Consider the following 9,112-nt stretch of genomic DNA (forward strand, 5'->3'; position numbering starts at 1 on the left):
GAAGAAGAAGAAGAAGAAGAAGAAGAAGAAGAAGAAGAAGAAGAAGAAGAAGAAGAAGAAGAAGAAGAAGAAGAAGAAGAAGAAGAAGAAGAAGAGTAATGAAGAAGAAGAGTAATGAAGTAGCAGAGGAAACAAACTGTGAGGAATAGCTCGCCGTGCCCCGCAGCTGATAATGACCCGAAACACATGAGTGGCCCGCGCCTGACCGGCCACGTACGACCGCGCGCGTTGATTCCCCGTCTAAATGATGGGGCCTCATCCCACAGAGAGGAAGAAAAAAAAAACACAAATAAAAAAAACACAACACGATCCGGTAGAGGTAGTAGTAGTATCGCCCGACTCAAAAACCGTTACAAAAGAGAGGCGCTCCTCGGGTGTTCTTAAAATAGCCGTCGTGGGGTACCTTGATTTACCACTTTCTTCCAACACGGCACGACGACACCACGCGCGGAGGAGGTTCAGTTTTCCCAGAGAACACGAAAAGTCACAAAAAGGTCATTTTCGGTCATTTGACGTCAAAATGACTTCGTTTTGCCCTATATTTTGACCTTTCTCGCGAATAAACTACAAGTCCTTTTGCTGTCAATATGACGCCCTCGTGAGTTTTTCGTGTTTATTGGGTTTGTGACCACCGTCCCACTTGTAAACGATACAGAGGAGCGACAGAGGGAAAAGGGGGGGGGGGGCGAGGAATAGCCGCCGAGAGATTAGGTGGTGAAGGGCGTAAGTATTGTGCAGTTAGCCAGCGGCCACCAGCGGACACCTCGCCAGCAGCATGCGACTCGCACTACTCGTCGCCGTCATCGGTGAGGCACCAATTAATAACCGTCCTGTTGGTTACAGAGTCTCTGACATGTGTTTGATTTTGGAAAACCACACTTCACACTTATTGGACCTCAACTCATTCATCTTATTATACACTCTAAACTTATTTTTAATACAAAATTTGCCTCTCTTAAAATTGTTACTTAAAAGTTTTACTCGTTCCGTTGTAGTTGTCTGACAGTCAATACACTCGCCGAAAATTTCTTGATAGTATAGAACAGCACACGAAACTTTTTAGACTGTCTACCAGAAGGAGAAGACGAGCCTTCCCCCGGCTTGCTCAGTTTAGTAGTTCCTCAGCAAATTTTTCCTGTAAAAAGTTTAGTGTATGACCCAAAGGACTCTCTGCCCTCACGCCAGGCGCGGCCTGTCTGCTGGGCACCTGCTGCGCACGCGACCTGCACAGCGGTCGCACCGGGCTGCAGATCGTGGGCGGCCACCCCGTGAAGATCGAGGAGGTGCCGTTCCAGGTCTGTAGGTCTGTGTGTGTGTGTGTGTGTGTGAGGGGGGGGGGGTTACGGCTCTTCGGCCATCCCTCACTTTAAGCGCACTGTTAAATTCTTACAAACTACAAACAAATTTGTTTGTAAGCTTGCAAAGGATTTGGATGCTTTGTAATACAAACGATTTTGTTTGTAATACAAAGCATTTTAGAAATGCTTTGCAAGCTACGAAGGAAATGGTTCGCAAGCTACAAACAAAATCGTTTGTATTACAAACAAAATCGTTCGTACACTGTTAAAAAATCTGTGGAAAAACCACAGACAACCACAGAAAAATTCCCAACAGAGGTGTACAGATTGCTTCTGTTACAGAAATTTTCAGTTATTTTGTGAACACAGAAGTCTGTGCTTCAAAATCACAGAAAAAACAGAACAGAATCGTACAGATTGTTTCCGTCATATAAATAGTCTGTCATTCAAGGGTCGCGGACCCATCTGTAACAGATATTGTGTCTCAGTGGTAAGGCGTCCGAAGACGCCGCTAGATGGCATTCTACATTACCTCGCGCTGATCACTTCCGTCCTGGTCACCATGTAGTGTCCCACCCTGATTGGTTGCAATTGGGAGATAGTTTCACGCGCGCTGCACTCCTGTGATAAAGCGCCAATGAAATTGAATTTTTGACTCTCTTTGGGTACCAAAGAATCCTACGAAGACGACGATCCTTCTAATTCAACAAAACTATGTCTAGAAAAGAATGGCTAAGTCACAGAAAATATCTGTAATAATTCTGTGGCAGGTGTACGGAGTAGCACAGACGTTCCGTAACAGAAGCTCCGTGGTTTTCTGTACCTTTGATTCCGTACCGTCTCTGTGGTTTCAGCACAGATTGGGACGGACGTTCTGGGCAAAAAATTGACCATAGTTTTGCTGTGTTTTTTCCGTGGTTTTTTCTAACAGTGTATTACAAAGCATCTAAATCCTTCATAATTACGAAGCATTTTGTTTGTAATTAAAAAGCATTTCTTCGTAAGGTTTTAACAGTGCGGTGCGGCGAGTTGCAGTAACAATTCCCCTCAATTTCCCAGGTTTCCCTGGAGCAGTATGGCGCGCACCAGTGCGGAGGCTCCATCCTCAGCAAGCAGTGGGTGCTGACGGCCGCCCACTGCATCTACGGGTGAGTAGTAGCAGCATCTACTGTATTTCTGCGGAACACTACTCGTGCTTTATTTTTATTTTTAGGGTTTTTTGTTGGCGCGTGTTTTGACGTGTGCATTTTTTGTTATTTATAGAGCATTCTCTTGTGTATTTTCTGTGTGCATGATTTTCAAGGGGTTCCTTCTACCCCCATTCCTTGATCCGTGACTTGCACGCCCTCCTGCACGCTGCACTATAGTACTCGTCCCGCATGCTATAGTACTCGCCCTTCATGCTGCACTATAGTACTAGTCCTGCACGCTGAACTAAAGTCGACTAAAGTACTCGCCCTGCATGCTGCACTATAGTACTCGCCCTGCATGCTGCACTATACGACGTATCCCGACAGAATGGGGCGTATCTGTTTTGGGTCGGAGCAGAAAGGGCGTATATTTTTAGCGACTGCGAGAAAGGACGTATCTGTTTTGGTGCAGAATAGAATAGAATAGAAGCCTTGCCGAGTCGAGCCAAGTCGCTTTTGGTAGTGGCGGCAAGGGTGTGCGTAGTTGTGCGCGTACGGTAGCTGTGTGAGACCTGGTTCCACAGATTTTAGTTTTTAAAATAGTACCTTATGACATATACTCATGTCATAGCGACCCTTTTCACGGGCGGGAAGACTTGCTGCCCTTGGGAGATGTCAGTATGAGGCTGAGAAAAAACTTAAAAGAGCCAAAACAGAAATGTAAGCCACCTAACCTGTTTGTGATTCTATTCTTTATTTATTATTTAAATAACCCTCGATGATATTGTCAATGTTCTTATATCATTCAACGCAGAAAAAATTATTGAGTCACCTCAATTTTTTTCCCCGAGAGTACGACGTCAACTTGAATAAAGCATTCCGGTAAAGCTGAAATGCAGAAGAATGCGGGGAACAAGAAAACGGAAGTCACCATGTTAAAGCATAGCGATTTCAGTTTTCTTGTTCCCCTCATTCTTCTGCATTTCAGCTTTACCGGAATGCTTTATTGTCATAGCCCTTCAAACTTTCAATTCCATCTCCTGGAAAACCAGCTTTTTGCAGATACGCCCATTCTGTTCTGCACCAAAACAGATACGTCCTTTCTCGTAGTCGCTAAATAATCGGGTTAATCGGCCATCAACGTCAATCGGCTTATCATAACTGGAACGTTAATCGGCCATCAAAACTGGAAACTTTTACCTTCGGGTAGAGACAGACCACAAGGGACTGTCTAAAAAGATACGCCCATTCTGCTCCGACCCAAAACAGATACGCCCATTCTGTCGGGATACGTCGATTATCGAACTCGTCCTGCATGCTGCACTAAGTACAGGTGCACTCGTAGTACCACCGTGTCCTCACTGCGCGCGCTCGCTCACAGGATCGATGACCCCACGATCTACGGGGTCCGCTACGCCACGGACGTCAAGGAGCAGGGCGGCACGCTCGTGCAGGTCAGGTGGATGGCCCTCCACGACCAGTACGTCAACGAGCGGCGGCAGCACGACGTGGCCGTCGTCCAGGTCGACGAGGACATCGTGTTCTCGGCCAAGGCGCAGCCCGTCCGCATGACCGTCGTCGGCACCCTGCCCAAGTCGACCGACACGCTCTCCGTGTCCGGCTGGGGCACCGACAGCGTGAGTGCGAGGGGTCGAGCAGGACGGTCACCTCGACGGCCACTTCCTCCCCCTCGGCGATTTCTGTTTGTTACTTGATTAAATTTTGTTTTTTAGCAACATAGCTAAATTTCGAGCTTCATAGCTAATTAATTAGTTGGCCCCTATTTAGCTTCATAGTTTAGCTATCTTGGTATTCTTTTTTTTTATCTTTCGTTCAGTACTACGACTGGGACGGGCCCTCTGACCTGCGGGCAGTGAGTCTGCCGTACGTGCCCAGGTCCACCTGCAGGATCTCGTACGAAGACCGAGGCAGGCTCATCGACGACTCCATGATCTGCGCGGGGATGAGCGGCAAGGACTCGTGCTGGGTAACGACAGACAAACTCTAGTTCTCAAAGGGGTGGATAAACTCGCCTGTCAAGTGTACGCCCCTAATTCCGCCCAATTCAAACTAATTCAGACCAATTCAATTTCATTCAAACGAATTGAAAATTAATTCAACTAATTCAGTCCAATTTAAGACCATGGTCAGAATTCAATTCACGTCAATTTAAGCCATTTCAAGTCATAGTTCAAGTCAATTCACCACGCTAATTCAGAAAAATAAAATCACAATAATTAAAACAAATTCAAGCTAATTCGAATTTAATTCATGAAATTTGTACACCCAGTTCAGGAGTTATGCACCCCTCGCTAGTTTTTCATTGAGGTCGTCTTGCCCCCGCGGAACCCGATAGCGTTGTTGTGTGTTGTTCTACAGGGTGACTCGGGCGGCCCGCTCGTCAACATGCTGGGCGTCCAGGTGGGCGTCGTCTCCTGGGGGGTGGGTTGCGGCTACCCCGGGTTCGCGGGCGTCTACGCGGACCTCGGCAGCGCCGTCAACCGGGCCTGGATACAGAACAAGACGGGCATCGCATAGAGAAGAAACTTTTCACCAACTATGAAACGCCAAAGTGGTTTCATATACGTCAAGCGAATCAAGTGGTCCAGCTATTCATTAAAAATAAATGTCTATGTGAAATGAAGCTTTTTTTTTAACTTTTGCTGTTGCAATTTACACAACTCTTCCACAAATTAATAATCGAAAAATTAAAAACAAGCAGTATGAAACACATCACATCTAACGAGGACCAACGACCAACATACGTCATAATATCCGACATGACCAGGACCAACTTTCAGTATGGAGTATGAAAGTAACATCAGGAACATTATTTCGCTTAATTTACCTCAAAACTACTGACTGAGGAGGGCAATTCATCCCAGACGTGTCGGACCTCTGCTCGCTCACTCCCGGTCCATTCGGAAAGTTTCAATCAATGGCGAGGCATTGCAGTTCCTGTTGGGGGAGGGAGGGGGGTATACTGTGCCGTCTACCGCAGCGTGTATCGCTCTCTCTCTCTCTCTCTCTCTCTCTCTCTCTCTCTCTCTCTCACTCACTCACTCACTCACTCACTCACTCACTCACTCACTCACTCACTCACTCACTCTCTCACTCACTCACTCACTCACTCACTCACTCACTCACTCACTCACTCACTCACTCACTCACTCACTCACTCACTCACTCACCAACTCTGCCAATCACTCCACGCGCTACTTAGAAAACGATACAGAGAGTGAGCAGCAGAATAGGAAGTGGAGTGGCAAGATTAGGCGACGGGGCACAAGATCCCCCGACTATAGTAGTACTGTAGTTAGAGGACGGCCATCAGCATGCTCACCGTGGGGCTCCTCGTCGTCGGTGAGGCATACTCGAAGCGTTTTACTAGAAACTTTTACCTTGCACCTAAACTAAAGTTTTTTGCTGTCAATCTGGAAATTCTCAATTATTTTAAACCTTCTGTTGTTACTAAGCGTTTTCCTAGTGCCACAATTATAACTAGGAGAATTTTTGGTGATACTAATTAATTTGTTGATAATATATGATGGCACAAAACTGGAGTAGTTAGGAAAACATTTTTGTGACAAGTTTCCAGTGACTCGGTGTCAAATGATTAAGTATTGCGCCAATCGTTGTTTTGTAGTAATAAGTAGCGCACATTGAAATGTATTCTTATAAATGTATTACTTCGACCGCAGGCGCGGCCTGTCTGCTGGGCGCCTCAGCTCGCGACCTGGGCCTTGGTCATCGCACCGGGGGCGGGCTGCAGATCGTGGGCGGCCACCCCGTCAAGATCGAGGAGGTGCCTTTCCAGGTGTGTGACGTTTAGTAACGCTCCTCCAGGTGTGTAACATAATGTTTAACTCATACGTCACTGTGAGCTCAGAGGGAGCGCGTATAGTTTCGGATGTGCCCGATCCGGTGCTGAGGTGTTTACACTACTTAATTTGATCGCTCGGGCATCGAACCTACGGAAATATTATTTGTACAAGTAATTTGCCACACGTAAGTTCTGTGCGGAGATGCCCGTGTTCTGATGTCACGACGTCCACATGACGGCGCGTGTTGGGCGCCAGCGAGACGAGATTCGCCCGATAATCGTTTTTCAAGTGGACGGCATAGTTTTGTGTTGCGCGTGATACGGAGGAGAGACCGGTGGTCGGTGGTGAGTTGCGAATGCAATCGGTAGCTAATGAACGGGACAGTAAACATGTTTTCCCTCTCATTTTCCAGATTTCCCTGGAAAAGAACGGCGGCCACTGGTGTGGGGGCTCCATCCTCAGCCCGCAGTGGGTGCTCACCGCCGCCCACTGCATCTACGAGTGAGTCTGCTCGCGAGTGTTTCATATTAAATAATAATTCTTCTGACCTAACCTATAAGTACTCACCTATCCTATAGATCAAAAAGAGTAGAAGCAAGGAAACTGCAGTATGGCGGGCGTTTGTGTGACGTTGGTGACAGCTCTCACATCTCACGTGTTAGGGTGTTGGGGAAAACTATCTCACAGCCGCAGGGACTCCGCTAGAGCGCCGAGCGGAACTAAGAAGAACAAAAAAGGGGATACAGAGAGTGGTGGGCGGGCGAGCTGAGGAGCTGCTGGTGTTAGGGGTGAGTGTGAGTGTGTCTCGCCGGTCCTCCACCAGCCCGCTCCCACGACCGCCGCTCTCTGTTTCCGCTTTTGTTCTTCTTCTAGTTCCGCTCCGCGCTCTAGCCGAGTGACCTATCCGCGGCTCGTCCTATGTGCAGCAGCTAGGGTTGGAAGCCCTGGAAAGTTTCCGGAAAATTTCCGGAAAATTTGAGAAATTTCCAACCCTAGCAGCAGAACTACACGGCCACCATGTGCCCACAGGGACGATGCCATCGAGGACTACGCCGTCCGCTACGCCACGGACGTCAAGGAGCAGGGCGGCACGCTCGTGCAGGTCAAGTGGATGGCGTACCACGACAAGTACGTCCACGAGCCGCACCTCCGCGACGTGGCCGTCGTCCAGGTCGCCGACGACATCGTCTTCTCGCCCAAGGCGCAGCCCGTGCGCATGACCGCCGTCGGCACCCTGCCCAAGTCGACCGACACGCTCTCCGTGTCCGGCTGGGGACTCATGAACGTAAGTACGACGACGACGGTCAGGGTCTGCTGCACGGTCACACGGCAATCAGGGCGGAGAGAGAGGACCTCAAGCCAAAATGATTGATCCGTGAGTGAAAGTCAGTCGGGGTTGACCATGACGTTCTGCATGAAAAAAATGAGGGACTGTCTAAAAATCTAAACCTAAAAGAATTTAGCTGATTTTGCCATCAGAATATAAGGTACTCCAGGGCTCGGCTTGACTGGAAGGAGAAGAACAAAAATCGGCGGGCGCGGGGAGGACTGGGGCTGGGCGGGGGCATAGTACCCCGCCCCTCCCCCTGCATGCGATTGTTGTTCTTCTCCTTCAAGTTTAGCCAAGGCCTCGGATCACCCTATTTTACTTGCCCACCGAGCTATTTATAAGCCAAGAGTAAAATTAAGATGTCGAAAGGAACTACCTATTTAGGCTAGGCTAATATGTCCGCTAATAATCTGAGCTAAGGTCAAGTTAGCTATTTTCATTGAGGTATTCTTTTCCCGTGCCCCCTCCCCCTCCCTAAACAAAAAAGATGTCAAGCATGCATTAAACCCTTGCTCTTGATTCCAGTCCTACGACTACGATGGACCCTCCGGCCTGCGGGCGGTGAGTCTGCCTTACGTGCCCAGGTCCACCTGCAGGATCTCGTACGAGTCCCAGGGCGAGAAGATCGACGACTCGATGATCTGCGCCGGGATTAGCGGCAAGGACTCGTGCCAGGTACGTGCTCGAGGGACGAGTGGAGACCGAAGGAAACTTGAAATTCTTTTTAGCAGAAAAAATCATCAAAAATCAAAAACAAAAAACAAAAAAAGAACAGAAATAATGAAAAAAAAAAACAGGAAAATTTGTGTGCGTCTGAAGACAGTGAAGGAGTACCCTTCGGTGGGGACGCCCTACGCTGGAAATAGTCTTGGAGTCTAACCCGATAGCGTTGTTGTGTGTTATTCTACAGGGTGACTCGGGCGGTCCGCTCGTCAACATGCTGGGCGTCCAGGTGGGCGTCGTCTCCTGGGGGGTGGGTTGCGGCTACCCCGGGTTCGCGGGCGTCTACGCGGACCTTGGCGCCTCCATCAACCGGGACTGGATCCAGAGCAAGACGGGCATCGCGTAAGAAGAGATCGCTGCCCGACGACATCCAAATTAGCTTGGATTGAGTAAAACGACACACACACGCAGTGCAGCTAATTGTCTTCAAAGAGTCATATAAAAATTTGTTTGCGTCTGACTTAAAGTTATGAAAAGTAGTTACTTAATGATTGAAAATAAAATGAGGGCGACCCATTTCGAACACAGCACTGCACTTACCTGATTGACTTGACTCCCGCCTCGCGTACGTCCGGCTCGCTTCCATTCAAAAGTTCGGTTCAATGGAGAGAGGGGGGGGGAGTGAGAGAGAGAACCGCATCCTCCTGTCTCTCTCTCTCACTCTCTCTGTCTCAGCATTAGATAAAATGCCCTAACGCACCGGCTAGCTCCACGCCCTGCCACCTCACACGCTGGACGCGTTGGTCGGGGCTCAGAAAAGGTGGAGGTGGGGAGGGAGGGAAGGGGGGAAGCGTTCATCTAGGGTCT

At 48.6% G+C, this 9,112-nt stretch overlaps 2 protein-coding genes across 2 annotated transcripts; both read left to right on the forward strand.

Annotated features, from left to right (window-relative positions):
• Nucleotides 1–652: 652 nt before the first annotated feature.
• On the forward strand, nt 653–5,072 carry LOC113213332 (trypsin beta-like). Its single transcript, XM_052276885.1, has 6 exons — nt 653–806; nt 1,186–1,295; nt 2,358–2,446; nt 3,810–4,065; nt 4,266–4,415; nt 4,808–5,072. The coding sequence occupies exons 1-6, from the start codon at nt 776–778 to the stop codon at nt 4,964–4,966; spliced, it is 795 nt and encodes a 264-aa protein (XP_052132845.1). The 5' UTR covers nt 653–775; the 3' UTR covers nt 4,967–5,072.
• Nucleotides 5,073–5,632: 560 nt separating this feature from the next.
• On the forward strand, nt 5,633–8,832 carry LOC113213330 (trypsin alpha-like). The gene is made up of 6 exons (XM_026432352.2): nt 5,633–5,791; nt 6,130–6,245; nt 6,665–6,753; nt 7,282–7,537; nt 8,108–8,257; nt 8,493–8,832. The coding sequence occupies exons 1-6, from the start codon at nt 5,764–5,766 to the stop codon at nt 8,649–8,651; spliced, it is 798 nt and encodes a 265-aa protein (XP_026288137.2). The 5' UTR covers nt 5,633–5,763; the 3' UTR covers nt 8,652–8,832.
• The last annotated feature ends 280 nt before the right edge of the window (nt 8,833–9,112 follow it).

The sequence above is a fragment of the Frankliniella occidentalis genome, unplaced genomic scaffold, assembly GCF_000697945.3.
Source record: "Frankliniella occidentalis isolate FOCC.00 unplaced genomic scaffold, Focc_3.1 Scaffold9, whole genome shotgun sequence".
Classification (NCBI taxonomy): Eukaryota; Metazoa; Arthropoda; class Insecta; order Thysanoptera; family Thripidae; genus Frankliniella; species Frankliniella occidentalis.